Genomic DNA, 22939 nt, shown 5'->3' on the forward strand with positions numbered 1-22939 from the left:
CCACTTCTCACCACGTCCAGTGCTATAAGCCCTGGGCTCCTGCCATCACTTCTCAGCTTGATTACTGCAGTAGCCTCCTGACAACTCTTCTTCACCTTTGCCTCTTACAGTCTCTTATCAAAAACAACTTGAGTACTGCTGCTAAAACCAAAGTCAGGCCATGTCACTCTCCTGTTCAAAACCCCCAACAGCTTCTATGCTAATTCCGTGTTTAAGTCAAAATCCTTGTAATGGCTTACAAGGATATACTCTGTTTCTTTCTTATCTCTGTCCTCTTTCCTCCTCTCCTACTACTCCCCCACCAGACTCTCCCTCTGCTCCAAATACACTGGGCTTCCTCCTATTTCACAAATATGTCACGCACACACACATACATGCTCTCACATCAGGTTTCTGTCCTTGCTGTTCCTCTGGCTGGAACAGTCGATTCTCTAAATACGCCCATGGCTTACTCCCTCACCTGCTTCAGGTCTTTGTCCAAATGTCAACTTCCTAGTGAGGCCTTCCTGACCATGCTATCGAGAGGTGAAACACTGCCTTACTACTCAAACCCAGCACTACCTGTTTCCTTTTCCTGCTTTATTTTTCTCCATAGCATACAACAGTATCTACTCTATATTTCACTCACTTATTCTATTTACTTCCTCCTTCAAAGCTCCATAAGAATACAATTTTTATATTCACTGCTATATCCCAGAACCTAAAAAAAGTATTTGGAATGCAGTAGACATGCAATACATTTTTATAGAACAAATAAATGAATATTGATCACCTAAAGGATCAAAAAGTGAAAAGACAACATTTAACAACATTCCCAAAATGAAAGCTTTAATTAAAATTTTTTAAAACATTTTATTTATTTGTTTATTTGAGAGAGAGCACGCACGGGGGGGGTGGGGACAGAGGGAAAGGGACAAGCTGACTCAATTCCAAGACCCTAAGATCAATCATAACCTGAGCCAAAGGCAGACCCTTAACTCACTGAGCCACCCAGGCAGCCTAATAAAATTTTTAAAAAGTATTGATGGAAATGCCTTTTTATTGAATTCAAATATCCAGACTCAGAGACCTCTTTCAACAGAATTCTTCCTAAACTAGAGGTCAACACAGGAAAACACTACTGCAAAAACTTTATCATTTGTTTTACCCATTTTACTAATAACTCACAGATAACGTTCCTACATACCTAACACTGCTACATTCACCACGACATATTTCTCCCAAACTCATTATGGAAATGGGGGGATGGAAAAGTGCTACATATGATTTTAAATTATTAGCAGTAGTGAATTCATTGTTACTAATAATAACACAAATAATGGTAGTAGACAGCCATCTTGGCATTTCTCCATGGTGCCAGGGCTTGTTTCTAGTAAATCTACATTAACAAAATTGCTTGTCTTTTAACACACCATAAAAAAATGTCTAAAAAGACTTTTAGCCAATATTGAGACTATATTTAGGATTGTCTGATTTAAAATATAGGCTATGTGGCAAAAACAAAATTTATTTTGGGAAGCTTTAAGTGATACCTCAAATGGGTATGCAGTTGTCCTCCAAAATAGCTAAAACTGATGTGTAGCCAGACTCATGTGTGTGACAAATAGAAGAGCATGTTACACAAACACAAACTGGTTTAAACATATGCCCACACTGACAGTCGCAGGGACCGCATTCCGGCAGGTGGGTATGTGGGATTATACTGCTTCCTCACACAGGCACCTCTGTGGAGAGGGGCTCCACAAAGGAATAGCAGTATGGATTTAGTTATTTAAACCATGGTATGTGATTTTTTCACAGCAATGACAAAAAAAAGTCATCTCAATAAAAATGTGTTTCTCTTCAGCCCATTTTCTCCTTCTTAACCTTGTGAACATTATTCCTTGCACATATATCTACTAGCATTTCTCCTTAGACCTGATCCCCTACCTCTGAACTCCCGACTCCATTTTTCACCTTTTTTCCTCTCCACCTTCCTCTCACAAGTCTGGAGAAAAACATTAAATGTGTTGTGTGCTTTTACAAAGGTCACCAAGAAAGATTTGCCTATGGTGGGATTAGGTAAAGAGAAGATATCAAGTGAATCCTTCATACCATTTGGGCTAATGATGAGGGAAAAATGACATATGAAGGGCGCCTGGGTGGCTCAGTTGGTTAAGCGACTGCCTTCGGCTCAGGTCATGATCCTGGAGTCCCGGGATCGAGTCCCGCATCGGGCTCCCTGCTCGGCGGGGAGTCTGCTTCTCCCTCTGACCCTCCCCCCTCTCATGTGCTCTCTCTCATTCTCTCTCTCTCAAATAAATAAATAAATAAAATCTTTAAAAAAAAATGACATATGAAGAACAGATACTCATCTACTGTCATCCCGTAGAAGCCTTACTTGAGAGAAAGATCCACGTACTAGCCATTAGAACAGATGCAAAGCCAGCGCTATTACTAACAACTAATTCTGCCACCCTGGGCAAGTCACATTGGACTTTCATTTTCTCAGAGTAATTCCAGTCTCCACAATCTGTAGAGGTCCTTTATACATCAAACACATTATATGCAAGGATGCTAAAATTCTAAAATGAGACCCAATAAAGCATTGTAGATTAAAAATATGGACTGAGGGGGCGCCTGGGTGGCTCAGTCGTTAAGCGTCTGCCATAGGTTCAGGTCATGATCCCAGGGTCCTGGGATCGAGCCCCGCATCAGGCTCCCTGCTCCGCGGGGAGCCTGCTTCTCCCTCTCCCACTCCCCCTGCTTGTGTTCCCCCTCTTGCTGTGTCTCTCTTTGTCAAATAAATAAATAAAATCTTTAAAAAAAATAAAAATATGGACTGAGAATGCCTGGGAATAAACCCCAACTGTAATACTAGCTAAGGATGCTGGACAAATTACTTAACCCCTCAAACCCTCATACACTGTTGGTGGGAATGCAAGCTGGTGCAGCCACTCTGGAAAACAGTATGGAGATTCCTCAAAAAGTTGAAAATAGAGCTACCCTACAATCCAGCAATTGCACTACTAGGTATTTATCCAAAGGATACAAATATAGTGATTCAAAGAGGCATATGCCTCCCAATGTTTATAGCAGCAATGTCCGCAATAGCCAAACTATGGAAAGAGCCCAGATGTCCATCAACAGATAAATGGATAAAGAAGATGTAGTATATATATATATATATATATATATATATATATATATATATATATACACATGGAATATTACTCAGCCATTGAAAAGAATGAAATGTTGCCATTTGCAACAACGTGGATGGAACTAGAGGGTATTAGGCTAAGCAAAATAAGTCAGAGAAAGACAAATACCATATGATTTCACTCATATGTGAAATTTTAAGAAACAAAACAGATAAACACAGGGAAGGGAAGGAAAAATGAGATAGAAATAGAGAGGGAGGCAAACCATAAGAGAAGCTGAACTCCAGGAAACAAACTGAGGGTTGCTGAAGGGGAGGGGGGTCAGGGGATCGGGTAACTGGGTGATGGGCATTAAGGAGGGCACTTGATGTAATGAGCACTGGGTGTTATATGCAACTGATGAATCACTAAATTCTACCCCTGAAACTAATAATACAGTATATGTTAACTAAATTGAATTTAAATAAAGAATTTTTAAAAAATTATTTAACCTCTCTACCCCCACTTTTTCTTATAATTGAGATAATAATAGCATCTAACATAGAGTTGTTGTGAGAATTAAATCAATATATATGTATATGTATAAATTCATAAGACAGGATCCTGTACATAATCAGTGCTTGTAAATCTTCCTATTGCTATAATTACATAAGAATTTCATAAAATACATCAACCCAGAGAGACAGTACCAAAACTCAGTATTTTATGATACTGCAACATCATTAGTCAAAAACAAAAAGCAAAGCCCACAGGTTTACCTTTTTCTTACGATTTCCACTTTCACGCTGCACTGCCTTCATTAGATGCACCAGCCGATCTACAAACGTCTGCTGTGCAGCCAGCAAAGAACGCATAACTCTGACAGACTTATCACCCTGAAGGGATTCAAAGGAAAGGAAAATTAGTTCTGTGTAGCATAATGATCAGGGTTTCTTTAATAGCATGGGTGATCTTTATTTATTCTTCTAATAGCTACAAACTTCAATACAAAGTGAAATTGAAAAAGATTAATTATCTTGATTCAGAGATAATGAGAAAGCTTCTAGCTTATTTAAACACTGCCAACTCTTCCACAGTTGAAAATTATCTGAGTCTTCAGCGAATACTAATCTATCAAAAATAGCACTTTTTTTTTTCACATACAACCATGTGATCAGAGAGAATCCGTTCACCAAAATGCATTCACACTTGACTCAATAAATAACTGGAAGCCTATGATGTCTTCAGAAATGCACAGGCATATGGCAGAAACAATATCATCTTCAAGGAACTAAAAATCTACTGAAAAAAAAAGAAAAGCACTCAAATAGCAACATAATGCATGCTTGCTTAGTAAAATATAAGTCATAAAAATTAAATGCCATAAAGTCTTATGTAGTGAATTCCCAGTTCATAAAATATTATAAAATACATTTTTTCGGGGCACCTGGGTGGCTCAGTTGGTTAAGCGACTGCCTTCGGCTCAGGTCATGATCCCAGGGTCCTGGGATCGAGCCCCGCATTGGGCTCCCTGCTTGGCGGGAAGCCTGCTTCTCCCTCTCCCACTCCCCCTGCTTGTGTTACCTCTCTCACTATCTCTCTCTGTCAATTAAATAAATAAAATCTTTAAAAAAAAAAAAATACATCTTCTCATTTAATCTTCCCAGTTACACTGATAAGGGTGGCTAGGCAACTGTTATAATTCTCATTTTAAAGGTGAGGAAATTTAAGCTCAGAGAACGTGAAATTTCTTCACAGGATGACAAAAGCTGTAAGTGACAGAACTGAGGTTAGAAGAGAAGACCAACTACTTTATCTGCCAATAGGTGAATGAAGAGAATGAGCTCTGAGAACTATAGAAAAGTTTAGTCTCCAAGATCTCAGTAAGACGGGACTTAAATTTGTAAGAACATGAAACATGTTCATCTGCAGCTGCAGAAAAAAGATGCTATGAAGTCAACTATTTCTGTAGCAAATCACAGATCAGTGCTGTGAGGGTGCCCGTGCACCCTCTGCTGGCTGAACCGTGCCACAGCACTTTAAGAATTACAACACCTAAGAGGAGAAAATGGTTTTACATAGATTCTAAAAACTGTTTAAGAAGCAAAAATACAAGTTATGTAATAAGTACCTGCAATATGAGCATTGTCAGATTTCTGAAAATGTACCTAGTCTTGATAAACAAAATAGAAGAGAGGGAAATAAAAAAAGCAAAGTTTTGGAATTTGTTCCATATATAGGTTTATTTCATTAAATCAGAGGTCAACAAACTTCTGGGGCGCCTGGGTGGCTCAGATGGTTAAACGTCTGCCTTCGGTTCAGGTCATGATCCCAGGGTCCTGGGATCGAGTCCCACATCAGGCTCCCTGCTCCTTGGGAGCCTGCTTCTCCCTCTGCCTCTCTCTCTCTCTCTCTGTCTCTCATGAATAAATAAATAAAATCTTTAAAAAAAAAAAAAAAGAGGTCAACAAACTTCCTATAAAGGGCCAAAGAATAAATACTTTAGGTCTTGTTGGCCATACGGTTTCCATTTCAACTATTCAACTACTACTGCAGTGCATACATGGCCATAAACATATAAAAACAAATGAACATGACCATGTTCCAATAAAATTTTACGTAGGAACATTGAAATTTGACTTTCACATAATTTTCCTATGTCACAAGATATTCTTCTTCTTTTTATTTTTTTTTTTAACCATTTAAAAACATAAAAACCACTCTTAGCTCGTGGGACATACCAAAACAGGCAACAGGCCAGATCTGGCCCATGCCTGGTGTTTTTGCCAACCCCCACATGAAATGGTTACCTTCAACAATGCTTGGCTGAATCGTCTCATTACATTCAAGTACATCTCATGGGTCTTTGGGTCTCTTTGCTGAGTGTCTTGATCTTCACATTCCACTATCACATACCTTAAAAATATGTTAAGTCACTCATAAGAGGTGAAATGAGAGATTCATTTTGTAAATATTTCTACTTCTCCACTCAACCAGGTTAGTTCACATTTGCAAAACTAAATTAATGGAAGCAATGAAACACATTTTTCAATGTGTTTAAAAGTGGAAAATTAGGGCACATACACAATCATTTATAAAAAGGTAAATTTATAATAATAATGCCTTAATTTGTATAATATCCTAGATACACTAAAAAGTTTGGCATCAAAAGAAGCATTTTCTCCTAATACTTTATGAGGTACATATAGCATTACCATCTTCAGAAATCATCTAAGCTCACATACCTACCAAGTAACTCACAAACAATATTTTCAAAATCTATGTAATCCTCTTCTAAGACTCTCTTACTCTGAAAACTTCTCTGAAGCTACTTCTCATTAATATACCTCTGCAAAATGAATACAATTTTAAATTTATTTTTCCCATCCAATCTCCCCATTTCTCAAAAATCCATATATAATCTTCCATTTATGTATCATAAAATTGTGGTTTTAAAGGGTTAAAGAGATTTTAAATATATTCTTAAACCTGAACTGCTTATACAATTACCAACTCTTACAGCCAATGATTTGAATTAGATTCTAGAGGCCAATGTTCTCTAACTGTTCTGATAGGAACAAGCCATACTAACGAACACATTTTATATCACAACTCAGGACATACAGCCACATGTGTGCACACAGATGCCCCAAAGTAAAAAAGCTTCACAAAACAATAGTCTATTATATGTTAATATTTGCTACTCTGTTCTTTCTTCACACAACAAATACTAGATTGTGAACCTGTAAATGGATTTCAGTGGATCATGACATGTAGTTTGAAAAACACAGATCTATCTAGACCAACTTGCTTGTTTCATCAATAGTGAAACTTAAGAGGGGTTGTGTCTTGCCCACAGTACAATCATTAGTTGATTGTAGACCTGAAATCAGAGCCGAGGACGTTGGGCTCCTGGGTCAGGACCCTTTCTGCCTGCTAAGCCTACCCTCACACTATTTTATCTTTAAAAATCACATGAAACTTTCCAACTCCCTAATCTGATAGTGTTTTTCAAATCTCAAGTCACAGCCACTTATTTTCTTTTATATTATTTCCAGGAAAAAGTACAGTCTGCCAGGAGAAGGTGAAGGTCATGAGAGCAGAAAGCTTACCTGTCTTGTTTACACTATACCCTCAGGACTTCCAGGCCTGGCTCATAATACTCAGCAGGTTATTGCTGAATGAATGAATGACTCAAATCTCATAGATCTAGCCATTATCTCAATGCTAATTCTCAAATATGAATACATATATCCTTTTTATCACACCAAAAGTCTGATTTTGCACTTCTTTGCATGTCCTTTTACATTCATCCACCCTAATTTTCAAGCAGCACGCCCCCTTTCCAAGACACTGTCATTTTTAAGGGAACATGTATAAAACTGAACTTATCACATTAAATGAGTTATCTTCTATCTCTATTGAATCTACCAATATTCCAGTCATTTGGGCTGGGAATTCTCTTGTAGCGGGGTTTGCAAACTCAAGTATTCTCAAAAGTCAGTCAGGAAACAAATGTTTGAATCACCTGAATACAAAAAAAGAGAAGTGAGGCAGTAGCCAGATCAGAGAACATAAGCTCTACCTAAAATCATCACTGGCACTTTGTGTTTACTTTGCAGTCCATGTGAGTTCCCATTCCACTTCTTCAAACATTGGTACTCAATCCGTCACCAGACTCTTGATTTTTTTGTCCTACAAAATGCCTCTTACCATGGTTCTATACTACTAACTAGCCAGCAGATACCTCTCCCCTGGCCTCTCCAACTCTAAAAAGAAACCCATTATTGCTCAATATAATCATCCTAATTTTTTTTTCCTTTAAACTAGCTTCATAATGTCCCACCTCTATTAACAAAAACACCAATGGTTCTCTCTTATCTACCAGTTTAACACAGATTTTGTGGCCACAGCATCAGGTTCAAACTTCCACTATCCTCAATTTACACACGCACACTGCAGTCAGGTCAGACCCCTAACCACTCCTAGTATGTGCATCCACTTGGTACTTCTGCTCAGGTTGCAGTAATGTCCAGAAATACCTTCCCATCTCCATCTTTCCATATTCTACTCACCCTTCAAGTACAGGACACATTTTCTCTCTTCCAGGAAGTCTTCAAAGACCCTGACAAGTCCCTCCTCCTCTGACTTCCTAGAATAGGCCTAGCCTCTCAGACAACTTGTGCTCATATCACCAAACTGTTTCATGTGTTTAACTCTTAGTTCCCTTCATAGGTTACAGAGAAACCGATGCCACAGGCCACAACTTAAAACTTTTCAGTAGCCCCTGACATACCCATAATAGTCTTATACACAGAAATATTTTAAGGGCTCATAAAAGTAAAAGCCTTCCTCTCCTGACTTCCAGTACAATGGTTTACTATGATACTAGCAGCTGTTTAAAGTCCTAGGATTGTATAGCCTAGAATTCTCTGTAAAGTGGAATTAAGAACTGAACCATGACACTATTTCCACCGTATCATGTTCCCAACAGGAGTTCTAAGCCAAAATTTCAAGAAGGCCCTCCTGAATCTTGAATCAAGAAAGCCTTCTAGAGTGGCGCCTGGGTGGCTCAACTGGTTAAGCATCCAGCTCTTGATTTCGGCTCAGGTCATGATCTCAGGGTTGTGAGATCAAGCCCTGCATCGGGCTCTGCACTGGGCATGGAACCAGCTTAAGATTCTCTCTCTTCCTCTCCCTCTCTAAAAAAAAAAAAAAAAAAGGAAGAAAGAAAGCAAGCAAGCCAGCCTTCTAGAGCTACAGGATACATATGACTATTTAAAATAGGATTAATTAAAATTAAATAAAAATTAAAAATTCAGTTTTTCACTCACACATTCTACATTTCAGGTGCTCAGTAGCCATATGTGCAACATTATGGATAATTTCCATCACTGCAGAAAGTTTCACTGGACAACTCTATTCTAGATAAATAAGCTAAGAACAGTTAAGAGAAACTCTTATTTCCTATTTGCAGTATTCCAGAATGTTTGGTCATTTCAGGATACCACCCAGGAATGTTAAATAGACAGTGATTCTAAACTATAAAACTGTCAATATACAGTCCTTTTCAAATCCTATTCAGACCTTTCCATCCTTTAAAGTTCTTGACTATCTCCATTACCTTAGTATATTGTCTTTTTCTGTGTGTTTACATAGAAATTCATTTCTAAATGAGTAATACAGATGACCAGAACATGTAGGATCCCCTGCTTTTGTTCAGATCTCCCTGACCACCAAGTAAACACAATGGTCACAGCTATTTCCTATGACTGAGGGTCTACACTGATGATCATGATAAAGGTAAAAAAATCTTCCAAACCGAAGTTCTGCTACAAAAAGAAAAGTCCATCTAAAATACAAATGACAACGTCATCTCCAAATATGAAGGCCAAATTTAGATCAAGATTAAATGACCTAGATTTGAATCATTTCTGAATTCTCAGTTCACAGCAGTAAGTAGATTCTACAAAGCACTCTAAGGTATTCCCTTGAAAGCTATCATCTTCAAGTAGAAATGCAGACAAAACTGTCCAGGTACCCATTGTAAGATGACATCAGTGGGCTACCTGCTTCCCAGCAATTTTGTTTTGTGGGGTAAATAACCTTTATTACCTTGAAAGGTCTTAAAAGTTATAGAAAAACATGTCAAAGCATCCAAAGTTTACTTTCAATTTCAACATACTGGAATAGCTATAAAATAAAAAACTGGAACGATTTATAGGTCCTGATACCCAACACTTTACAGACTGGAGACTATAACTCCCCTCTGCGGCTTAAAACGTTGACACTATTCATTTTAAAAGGATTGTCTGCACAACTATAGGCCCCTAAGGATTCAGCCATAGCAGGAATCCCATTTAAATCACTGGAAAGGGAACAAATAAAAAAGGAAATTCAAAAGGTTCGGAAGGAAATAGCACAATCAATTAAAATTTTTATTTTAATACATTTGTTAAAATAAGAGTACGCTTAGAGCGAGAGGCCTTTAAATTGTTACATTTGATTAATATTTTTATACTACTCTGTCCATGTTCAAAGGAAGTAAATGATCATTTTAAACCAACTACTGAAATTATTTTCCATATTTTCACCCGACAATCACAAAAGCAGTGTCTACCAACGTCAGAAGCCCACATCAATAGCTTTTTTCTCCCCATGAATATTTCTGAAAATGTAATATGCAGACTGTAAATACAGGAAAAACAATTATTCCTCAGAGAAGGAGCAGACATAGCACATGCTATTGCTTCAATGAATCAGAGATATAGCGGGAAAACACAAATCAAATCTAAGTTTGACGGAATGCTTTTAAGACTGGGAGTTGGAGCTGCACTTTATTGTCTGTGGAGAAAACAAAGCACTCTTTCTGAATGGAAAACTGTTGCCTTGGTGGAAATTGCTCATCTAATAGGTTTCCTACTGTTTAGCTGCTTTTACAATGGTGTGAAAACTCTTCCTACTTGAAATAAGAAATCAAGGGTTCTATCACAACTAATTTCAGATTTTACAATGAAATCTGGTCTATAGTCAAATCTGAAGAATACATAATTTCAAAACACCACAAAATCAGTATATGCACACATAGCTCTTACAACAGTGACTACTCTAGACTATAAATTCTGAGCCAGAGAAAACTTTTCATGAATACTGCAAGAAAATAAAAATACCTATAAAGGAATTCTCAGTAAATGATTTAAAAAATATATAAAATCTTAATTTTAAAATACCTAAGAAGCTTACATGCTGAGTGCTATATTTTTTTTTATTTCCTCTTAAATATTTACTTAGATGTTCATGAGGAAATTTTCCATAACACCAGTGAATAGATATACACTTAAGAATTCAGACTGGAATATGGAGAACATTAAGAAGCAAGAGATTACATTAAAAGGAAATAGTAGCTATTTGGTATTATGAGAATTACCAAGTAAACTTTTCAAAGGAAAAGAGCGATTAACAACTAGCCAAAACATTCTGTGGGTATTTTTCAAGGACATACTAACATTTACTATGAGAGAAATGTAGTTTTATGAATATTATATTAAACTGCTAAAATAAAAATAAAGAGGTATTTTTCTTTCTATTACTAGGACCAACAGGAAAAAAAAATTACAGGTTCCAAAGCGGTGGGGGGAAAAATGACAGATTTAGTTAAGATTGTTGATAGCAGTTTTTCTTCACTGTAAAGGGAACCATAAAGGTTGAAACTAAACAATTATTTACCGCATATGTACATTAACAGACAGCTGTGTTTGTTAAAGAACTTCTCTGGTTTAGTTGCATATTTCTTGGCTACAAGGGCAGTGTCCAGAAAACTGTTATGTTTGGAGAGTGGGAGAATGAAATTAACGACTGATTTGACCTACAGGACAGTTTTCCAAACTCAGTCTAAAACAAGACAGTACTTTGTTTAATTTCTTCATGGAAAGCAAAATGCCTCATTGTACTTCAAAAATAATGAGCTTTCAGAATGGATATCAATTCATTTCTACTGTTTAAGTAAACCCAATAAATGAGGCAGTATTTTAGATCAGAAACAATTTCCACGGCTAAATACTATCAAGTATGTCAATAAGTTTAAAAATGTTTCTGAACGTACAGAGGCTTCAGGTAGGGTTTGCCCAGCTGGCTCGGCCCTTTGTTTGCTCTACAAAACTGGAGAAGGCTCTCTTGTCTAGTGTTTAATCCTAGTGCTTTCTTTTATTGAACCAAAATATTGCTCACTGTGGCTTAAGCTACTTGTCCTTTACACCTAAATATTCTGTGACGGATACAGGGAGCCAGGCTTCATACTCCTTGTGTCTCAGGAAGTCAGTCAGCCTTTCTATGGCCTTAGCTGCTCTTCCCTTCACCTCACTCAGGAAACCTGTCTCATGTAAAACAGAGATACTTCTACTTGCCCATTTAACTTCATGGGGACAAGGGAGAAAAGGTCACTGAAAGTATTCTGTAAATAGCAAAGTGCTAAATAAACGATCTAATTCTAACTGAGGTGCCACCAAGTTTGCCTCTGCCTCAGTTTCCTCATCCATGAGGGAAGTATCTTCAAATTCCAGCTTCCTGTTTTTGCATGATTCCAATGCTGTGGTAAATAATGTGAAAATACACACTCTTGAAGGATTGTGAGGAATCATACTAACACTACTTAAATAGCATAAGAGGCAAATAGATATCAAACTGCAAAACCTATTACCTTACCCAGTTTTATCTTAGATCCTGGAAAGTCAGTGAAGGGAAGAGAAACAGTAGTGCTAACAAGCATTTCCATGAACACAGTTGTAAAGAAATACAGCCAGGTAGATGCAAATACTACATTTAGGCTTTTGATGACTTCTCATCCCTTATTTTAAATTGCCTTTACGTTTATAGTATGGGAAAAAATAGTCCTAACCAGTAATCAGAAAATAAAAAGAAAGCTATTTCACATACCAGTATAAATAATTAGCCAGTGTTGAGTTTTTGCAGGCTCTTGATATCAAGAAGGTGCAGAGATCTTGCTGAAAGAATTAAAAGAAATGTATATTTATTACCATCTACTTTAACAAGGGGGAAAAGAAGAGAGTCTACATTTGTCTATCAGTTTTCATCTATATATCTCTTGTCACAGATCATATTTTTACACATCCATGTATCCCTCCATCCTTCCGTCCAATACTTATTCTAAATTAGGCAATATATGAGAGGCTAATGACACCATGGTTCACAGAGTTACTTGTCCTACTGAAGTTTAACATTTAGTGGAGAAGAGAGACATCAAAGAAATTCATAGAAATAATTTAGATCAGGAAGTCACAAAAGGCAGCAATGGGGATATGATATCAGGCAAGACCAAAATGACACTATGGACAGAGGCCCTAAACTTGACTGTTCAAGAAATTTTAAAAAGGCTGAGCATAGCTAAAATTCGGTGAACATGAAAGTAAAAGAGGCTAAAAAGGTAGGCAAAGCCCAATTGTGCAAGACCTTTAAGGTCACACTATTGCGTATGGATTTTGTTTGCAAAGCAATGGATACTGCATAAAAGATCTTAAGCAGGGGAGTGAGATGATCTGATTTCCATTTTATGAAAACGACTCCAGCTGCTCTGAGAAGTAGAGGCCTGAGATCAGTTAGAAGCTGATCAGTTATACAGGAGTATAAGAGTGAACCGTAGGAGCAGAGACAGAGAGAAATAGACAGATTTTTAAAACATTTAGGAAGTATAATAAGACTTGCTGATGGAAAGGAGGGAAGAAGGAAAGATTGGAATTGCCAGTAACTCCCAAATTTATGGATTTAGCAAATGGGTTGATTTGCTACGTCACAGATGGAAATTCCAGCTGAGGAACAGGCTGGAGTGTGGGGAGAGAATTGTATTTTGAAATATTAACTTTGAAATGCCTGTCAGATATACAATGGAGATCAATAGGGTTTTGGATATATGAATTTAGAACTCAGATGAGAGAAATGTACGAGACATATAAATTTGAGTTTATCAGTACAGCCTGGGGCAAGAATATAAATTGAGAACAGAAGAGGACCTTGAGGAACATTAAGCTGTCAGGCTGCAGAGAAAGTGCTGACAAAGGAAACTGAGAAGGCATAGCCAGAGAGCGGGAGAGGAAAACACAGGTCGTACGGTAACATCTAGACCATGAGAAGAGTCCTTCAAGAAGGGAGCCATTTACTTTGCTGAATACTGCAAACAGGAACTTAGAAGTATACATAATCATAAACATTAAAGTTATTTTCTACTTTAGCAAAGTAAGTTTTGAGTTAACAATGGGAAGCAAAGGCCAGAATGATGTGGATTAAAGATTGGGGAAAAAAAAAAAAGGAAGAAGAGTCCGTATGTACAAACAACTCCTTTTAGAAGCCTGATCTTATTTAAAGGGAAGCAAGAAGATAAGCTGCTGTTTCAAAGGATGTGGTGTCAAGGGAGAATTTTTGTTTTGTTCTGTTTCGTTTCTGAATTTTTCAGATGGGAGATACTGACATACTCGAGTATTTCTACCAGGAAAAGAAGAGAACATATCTTTGAAGGGAGTTATATTTCTTCTGTATAAGAAAACAGAAGGCCAGAATGAAAAAGGATTCACCTCTGTAAATCTGGTGATGGGAAACTGAGACCATTCTTACCTAGTGACTTCTATTTGTTTCCACTAAGTATGAAGCAGGGCATGAAGAACAGAAGAGAAAAAGTATGAAAGAGCCACTGCAGAGCAGGGAGAGCAGCCCACCCAGAGAAATATAAGATGGCAGACAGTGTTGTGTCCGCCTGGTGTCGGTGCTCATGAATTCACAGTGATGCCAACATGACAGGCTACGTGCTTTTCTTCAGCAATATTCAGGCACAGAGCAATTAGGTAATTAATTAGGCTTATCAAGGGTAGAGATTTTACCAGGGGAACTGAAAGTACTAATAAAAGAATGATTATAATGCTAAGCCATGGGATTAAAGCTATATTCAGAGGAAAGCAAATACTGAAGGGGGTTGATGAACAAAGAAAGGGGTAGAGATCAATGGATTAGAAGATTCTATGTGGTGGGGGTAGCTCAGAAAGTAAGCTAAAGTAATAAAAGGTTGTTATCACAAAGCAGATATACCAGTGCTTTCAGAAGTGGCAAGAATCTTATCTCTAATTTTAGAGCTAAAGATTTTAAATGTGCAACATTTAAAAACCCAGCCGGGAAATGCCTCAATCAGAAAGCCATAATAATGAATCCATGAATTTAACAGGTAGAATCTAAGCCTAAAGTTTATCTTTAACTTTATGAGAAGGATATTATGCTTTTATATAATTTTATATATATTATATATATTTAAATAGAAAACACAGATTGCATTTGATTCTTTTTTTTTTTTTTTCACTAAAGAACTATTTACAGAGCATAGGCAGGGAAGAATTAAATTTAAAAACATTTGTGAGGGGAGCCTGGGTGGTTCAGTCAGTTGAGCATCTGACTTTACCTCAGGTCATGATCTCAGGGTCCTGGGACTGAACCCCACATCGGGCTACCCACACAGCAGGGAATCTGTTTCTCCGTCTCCCTTTGCCTCTCCCCCTACTCATGCTCTCTCTTGCACTCTAATAAATAAATAAAATCTTTTAAAAAATAAAAATATATGTGAAACAAGAAACCTGTACTATAAATTTTTAAACACAATTTGGGTGAGCAATTTATAAAATTTTAAAACAACTAGAAGAAAAAAATGTGCTTTAGGAAAAAAGAAAATGATCTCATATTGAAGGTCAGAGATATAAAAAGAAATGGTAAATACCTCTAAATAGTTACTGATTGTATACAATAATAATATTATCTAATTAGGGAGTTAAATTAAGTCACTGGGTAAAAGTGACATACAAGTAAAGAGGTATACTGTTTTGGAGAAGGATAATACTTCTTATGCCAAACTTAAAGGATGGATGTTAAAATATCTAGCATAGCCAGTAAAAGAATTGATAGAGACAATATAACCTCCAAGCTGAGGAGGGAGACAAAGGATAGGGAGGGGACCCAGCCAAATACAGGCAAAGGAAAAATGTATAAGAATAGAAAGTACCACCACTTATGACGATGAAATCAATCCAAGTATAGCTCTAATCACAATAAAAATGGGGGAAAAGTTCCAGTTAAAAGACAATAGTGTTAAGCTGTATTAAAAAACGTAATCTAGCTATATGATGTTTTCCAGAGATAAACCTAAATATAAGGCCCCAGGACTTAATGAAAGGACTAAATGAAAGCACTAAAAAGTATACCAGTGAATACTAACCAAGACAAAATTCTATTACTATCAGACAAAACAGACTTTAAAGCAAAAAATATGACTCGACATAATGAAGGTTACTAATAAACAGTGATAAAAGATTCAATTTACTTGAATGCACCTAATAAAATAGTTTCAAAATATTTAAAGCAAACATCAACAGAAAAAGGAGAAACTGACAATTCCACCATCATACAGGGGGAATTTTACCCTAATTCTTAAGAGATCAAGCGCAGAAAAACATCAGGAAAGGGTTCATTTACACAGTGAATGAGCTTGCCCTAGTGACATACATACAATGGTGTACCCAACAATTGGGGAATATATCTTTTTTTCAAATATCCAGGGAATTTATGGAAAATGACCATATTTGAGCAATGAGACTCGAGTGTCTATCTTCTTTCTAATGTTTGGCCATACATGCATAGTGGTTTCCTAAAACTCCAAGAACAAGGAAAGGAAAGGGGAAGAAAGTGAGACAATCCTCAGGTGTCAGAGAGGAGACAAGAATATTGGTATCTGCAGTGATAAGCGGGGGAATTTCAGCTTGGTCGAATGCCACCTGACATGTCCAAACACTGAATTGTTTACAGGTCTCTTAAAGGTGATGACTGCTGGTACAGTATTATTATTACTCTGCTGGGGGCAGTGAGGAAGGGGGAGGCGGAAAAAAATACTCAAAATGAGTCCCAGTGCTTTCTGAGATAGCTTGAATTACCTAAACTCTTTATAGAACTATTCAGCTGAGGGGTGCCTGGGTGGCTCAGTCGTTAAACGTCTGCCTTCGGCTCAGGTCATGATCCCAGGGTCCTGGGATCGAGCCCCGCATCGGGCTCCCTGCTCAGCGGGAAGCCTGCTTCTCCCTCTCCCACTCCCCCTGCTTGTGTTCCCTCTCTCGCTGTGTCTCTCTTTGTCAAATAAATAAATAAAATCTTTAAAAAAAAAAAGAACTATTCAGCTGAGAAAAGACAAAATGGCTTAATCATTGAGTAATAATAACAGGTTCAACAGTCACAAGAGAAATATCAGAAATACATAAAAACTATTTTTATTCTTAGTCTAAAAGTTCTGAGTCATAGTGTGTAAAACTGTATTCTGAATGTAACATTCAGAATCCAATCACTTCAAACAATCTTCAGTGTAAACTACCCTAGTAGAAGCCACCAACAAGTCTCACGTGGATTATTTCAACAGCTTCCAAGTAAAAGTCATTTGATAACATGGCCTCCAAGACCCTGCTTGACTCCTGCTCTTTCTCTGACTCATTCTTTAACCATGCTCCCTTCCGCTCACTCCCCAGAGCCAGGCATCCTCTGCTGTTCCTCATACTTAAGCTCTGGTCCTCAAGCCTCTATATTTGCTGTTCCCTCTGCCTGATACACTCCTCTCCCCAGACCACTCACATGGTTATTCCCTCGCCTATATCACCTTTACAAAAGATGTCACTTTTCCAGGGAGGCCTTCCCTGACCACTTTTCAAAATTGCAACTGTCTAACCCTATCCAACACCCCCTCTATCACCCTTCTCTGATTTATTTTTCTCCCCTTAGAAAGTAGATATCATTATCTCTTCTACTATATATAAATATTATTGACTACCATCGGCACAAACACTAGGATGTAAGCTCCGTGAAGACAAAGATTTTGACCATTTTGTTCTCTACCTCCAGCATCTTGAATATTTCTGGCACATAATAAGAGCTCAAAACATAAGTGTGAAAGAATGAATTACTGAATCAGTATATCTGTACCTTAGATTTGACAAGGCAAAACAATTACACTGGAGCTGAATGGTTTCTTAAAGGGCTCCCTTAAGGATTCTATGATCCTGTAATTTAAAATTCTTTTTTCAGTATTTTCTCTTATATCAAAAGATAGGCAGATATCAAACTCTGGTTAACAGTTAATGATAAAAGCAAGAGTCATTCAGTCATCAATATTAACTTCTAAAATTTGACTAAAAGCAATATATGTGTGTGTGTATACACATTTTTAAAAATCTACTTTCTAGTATCAAAGTATGTATTATTTGTTTTCAACATCAGAGGTGTGAAAGGTTCTCAAATTAGAAGTCTTAGGGAGAAATTCAAGAACATACTACATCAGTTTCTGCATATGTACTTCCCAAATGTACCTCTCAGAGTAGCAGTAGCCTATTTGGCCTGTTTTAAATAAAAAATCAGTCTAATTATTTAGAAAGATTTCACTTAATTTTTCTGTATGAGTTAAAAACAGCTACTTAGTATATAATCCCTAGTATCAAAGTCATACATTTCTAGAATGTAATCACAAACACCAACAATTACAGTAATGTTCCTAAATATGTTAACAATAAATAGTCTGAGTTTCCTTAATAAAATATTTAAGCCCAGTTTATTTTCATATTGCGTATCCATTTATATGCCCAAAGCACCAATAAAATGCCTTGAATTGAAGATTATCTGGCACTTTTTGCTGAGAAGAAAAGTCATAAACATGCATCATATAACAAGTTATTTAATAAAGTTGTAATATTTTGTTTATTAATCAAAATCAATGTTTTAAAGACCAACATAAAATGTTTATCTGGTAAGATAGCTCCTGTAGAGGGGCGCCTGGGTGGCTCAGTCGTTAAGCGTCTGCCTTCGGCTCAGGTCATGATCCCAGGGTCCTGGGATCGAGCCCCGCATCGGGCTCTCTGTTCGGCGGGAAGTCTGCTTCTCCCTCTCCCCCTCCCTCTGCTTGTGTTCCCTCTCTCGCTGTGTTCCTCTCTGTCAAATAAATAAAATCTTTAAAAAAAAAAAAAAAGATAGCTCCTGTAGAAACTTGAAAAGCTTTGTACTCACCTCTAGATTTTCACCATCTGAACTGTCCTTTGTTTTAGCTGCAGGAGGAGGGGAAGACACTGGAGGAAGAGGGCTGGTTATAATTTGGGAGCTGAAAAAATAAAGGAGATATCACTGATATGTAAAATATTCTGTCTGTAAGAGAAGATATACATTTTTTTAGCACAGTTCACCTCAGTTTTGTCTGGTTAAAGCATCACTTCTAAAGCGTATTCTGTGCAACACTAGAGTCACATTATGTCCTAGAAAAAGCCTACAATTGAAAAATATGGGTAACAGCCTCTTGGAAGATTTTTGTGCAAGCTGGTATATTACAGGTTTTTGACAAGTACTGCAGTGTTTTTTTAAAGTCCATTTTAATTTAAGCCAGCATTTCTCAAACATATCTGGCCACAAGACCATCCCATCTCTTTTTTATCTTTTAAAAAACATATAAACTAGTGACCGACAGACCATAATTTGGGAAATACTGGGTTACATTTTACATCTTGTCATAAAATCTTAATAGACTTCTAGTAAAATATTCTAGGTGGCATAAGGGAGGAAGAAGGTAAATAAGCAAGCATGACTGGAGAGTGAAGGCCTCTAACGTATGGTGGGAGACAAAGTAAGGGGGGGGGGTCTCTTCTCTTAAAAACAGAAAAATATAAAGCAGCCTACAGAAGAAAAAATGATTTTTCCCATTTTTCAGTTCTTCTTCAAATGAAACACAGAAGATAAAAAAACAACAGTATCACAATCATAATGAAAAATTCAGAAATACAATCTTGAGCTCATGCGGTAATTGTAATAATTGGACTAATTCAGCAAATCTGAATTCTAGACCTCATCTATCATTAATAAATCTCATGACCTTCACAATATAAACTTATTACGGAGCCTCAGGTTTCTCACCTAAAGGTTCCATTTATCTCAAATTTTAAGACTTTATGAAAAGCAAAATGGCAAAGTATAAACAACATGGGCTTTGGAGTCAACTCTACCATTTGCAGGATAGAAGACTCTGGACAATTATCTTCTTGTTCAGTCCTTCATCTCTGAATTAGGGATATGAACACCTACTTCAGAGGATTATTAAAATGAGTTAATGTATGTGGACCACCTCACAGTGTCTGCTACAGAGGTATGAGTTCTTAATTGTTGTTATTATTGTTAACAGCTTTTAATTCAAGTACCATGCTATTTTTTTATTTTAACTACTAAAAAGGTGAAAAGCGGCCAATAAAACATACAATAAAGTATTTGAGCCCACTAACATGCCCCATCCTTCATTTTATTTTTGCTTGAACAGTAATAGTATCTAGCCCTTACTGAGCAGTATCCTAAAAGCTTTAGTATATTAACTCATTTAATTTTCCAAGAGCCCTCAAAGATCAGTTACTATTATTATATCCCCATTTTTAAGATGAGAAACTGGGGCCACACAGAGAATATGCACCTTCCACAAGTTTACACAGCTAGTAAGTGGCAGAGTGAAGATTTTCACTCAGGTATTCTGACTCCACAGCTTGCAAAACATTGCTCTGCAATACAGTAATTTGTGCTCTGTGAGTATACATACCACATTCATTGGTAAAACTTTAAACTTAGTACCAACTAGGGTTTGGTACATCTGGGGAAAAAGGAAAGAAGTCTGAAAAGGAGGGAGACTACTAGATTTGAAAATAAGTCCTCCCCCCAGTCTACGGCCATACCACCCTGAACGTGCCCGATCTTGTCTGAAAGTAAGTCCTCCCTGGATATCCATACCTATCTATTTCTGCAGAATTTATTCCAGAATTTGACACAGTCTCTGACACTGAACCCTGACTATCCTTCTTGGTAGGTTCTAATCCATTCTTTATGTCATCAAAATTTTCATATTTGAGAGCTTGGACCAGTTGTAATAGGTACATCAACAAATCCTGGAAAACAAACACACACACACACATAAAAATAAGCTAGTATTAGAAAAACAAATGCAATAGGATTATAGACATCATTTATTCCTAAATATCAAGAGAACAGCTTTGTTTCGTCTACCACTTATCAGCTGTGTTACCTTTGGCAAGTTACTAGGCTATTTAAGCTCTTGGTGCCTCACTGGGTCCTCATATGTAAAATGGACATAATCATATATACCTTAGAGATGAGTTGTGAGGATTAAATCAATTAATAGAAGAAAGTCATAAAACAGTGCCTGGCACAGAGTAAATGGCCAATAAATGCCTTGTTTATTTTTTTTAAAGATTTTATTTATTTGACAGAGAGAGAAAGAAAGCAAGAGAGCACAAGCAGGGGGAGCAGCAGAGGGAGAGGGAGAAGTAGGCTCCCTGCTCCAGAGCCTGACTCAGGGCTTGATCCCAGGACCCTGAGGTCATGACCTGAGCCGAAGGCAGACACTTAAGAGACTGAGCTACCCAGGCGCCCCTAAATGACAAAAAGTAGAGCAAAAAACAAAAACAAGGATTAAGATGGTTCATGTAAAACTAAGAAATTAAAGAAGGATCCTTTTCTCAGCAATAGGTCAGATAATAGCATTTTATGTCTATGATTTCATAAGAAACTCCAAATTTTCAAGTTCTAAAAGAACTTCTGTTTCGTAAGCTTTTCTGGTTAGGATTTTTTTTGAATCTTGAGTTCTTTTTTTTTTTCCTTGAGAGCTCAGGTTTTAGAGAATTTGCGCTGCTTCTTAAATGAAAAATCCTATAAAACAGGCATTTTAATTTTAACACTCTTGGTTAAAGGAAAAGCTTACTTTCCTGCCAACTAGCAACAATGGCTTAAAGAAAACAAATACCTAAGCCTAAATTTCCCATACTGCTATTGACAATCAACGGGATAATTAGGACTCAAAGTGTCAACAAAGTAGTTTTTACTTTTCTGAGTTTTCCTTCAACATAAAAAGACTCTTTAGGTTTAATATTTAGGATGGAAATGTTTCCTGTCATACTCTCTATAAATATCATACTTTCTTGGCCTTTCCCAATGAATATTAAGAAAACTCCAAAAATCTCATTTTTAAAAATAATTACAAACTGAAGAAATTCACAAAACTCAAACACTTCTTAAAAGTATCATTACCGTCGAGTTCCCGTTGCCACTCACCCAGTTGGCCCCTCAAAACTCATAATTAGGTAATTGTTGAGACTTGGTAACCACCACCTCAATCTCAAGTCTCCTCTTTAAGCCCACAAACCAAATAAAATCCCCTGTCAAAACTTCAGGGCTCACACTTTCCTTCCCTATTTGTAACAACTATAGAATTTGTACTTATTTGCTAAATTATTTACCCTTGGTCTTCTCCAGTTTATTACATACATCATGAAGACAAAGACCACTTCCAACAACCTATTTTCCTTCACTTAATACTATACTATATTTCTTTTTTTCATAATTTTTTCTTACATTAACAGTCAACATTTTTATCATTATCTAAATACTGACAAAGAATAATACACAAGATTTCACCATTAAATACGATTTTATCACAAAAAAATTAAATGAAAGGTTAACAGGCTTATTCACTCATATTTAAATATATTAATGTCAGTGGCCAGAGAAAACAAATGACTCTATATCAAAGCACCTCTTAGTGTTCTCTTTTTAATTGGAGCAATAACCATCTCTTCTTTTGAGACTTATGACATCTAATAGCAATAGGCATGCTTTTTCTAAGAAAAAAAGTGAATTAAATAACAGAAAGTTGATTAATACATTTAATGACAAGTATCCTTCTCAGGAGGTGTAAGTAACTAAGTTTCACTGCTAGCTTTCCTTACCAAGGCATGCTTCAAAAATGCTGCTGAATATACCACCTGTTATGATTTCCCTATTATAGAAGACTTACCACATGAAATTAAAAAGGCTGTATCGAATTCAGAAGAAAACCTTCCTCTTTTTATGTCACTCATTACTATCTGATTTGTTGGCATGATATTCTATAGTCAAACTGTACTTTCCTTCATTTGTACAAAGTCTGTTTCCTCATTATATAGTCACATCTTGAAAAACTTAAAATTCTTCCGAGCATGAAGGACATAAGCATCCGAGTAAAACAAAAGAAAAAAAAATCAGGTTTCCGACTGAGGCAATTCAGTAAAAATTTCCCAAGAGCTACGGAATATTATCTAGATAGTGATCACCATTCCTCTTGATGACAAGTTAGTTCGAATGCTTCAGAGTGCACAGGCAGAGTTCCATGTCAAAAATCACTCACTTCCCATTTTTTACTGAATTAAGAGTAATTCTTCACATAG

At 36.8% G+C, this 22939-nt stretch overlaps 1 protein-coding gene across 2 annotated transcripts in view; it reads right to left on the reverse strand.

Moving 5' to 3' along the window:
- PIK3C3 (phosphatidylinositol 3-kinase catalytic subunit type 3) overlaps nt 1-22939 on the reverse strand; it is a 143763-nt gene that overhangs the window by 58976 nt on the left and 61848 nt on the right. For both annotated transcript variants that reach the window (XR_010407221.1, XM_064577720.1), the window contains exons 11-15: nt 20451-20605; nt 18702-18792; nt 12555-12622; nt 5933-6038; nt 3902-4018 (exon numbers count right to left, since the gene is read on the reverse strand). Coding sequence is in view for 1 of the 2 variants with exons in the window: in XM_064577720.1 (XP_064433790.1) it covers nt 3902-4018; nt 5933-6038; nt 12555-12622; nt 18702-18792; nt 20451-20605 (537 nt within the window). In the remaining variant the exon portion in view is untranslated. The remainder of the gene's footprint in view (nt 1-3901; nt 4019-5932; nt 6039-12554; nt 12623-18701; nt 18793-20450; nt 20606-22939) is intronic.

This window comes from Mirounga angustirostris, unplaced genomic scaffold (assembly GCF_029215605.1).
Source record: "Mirounga angustirostris isolate CCGP_5_RB_7025 unplaced genomic scaffold, mMirAng1.0.hap1 SCAF_14, whole genome shotgun sequence".
In the NCBI taxonomy this organism is placed as follows: Eukaryota; Metazoa; Chordata; class Mammalia; order Carnivora; family Phocidae; genus Mirounga; species Mirounga angustirostris.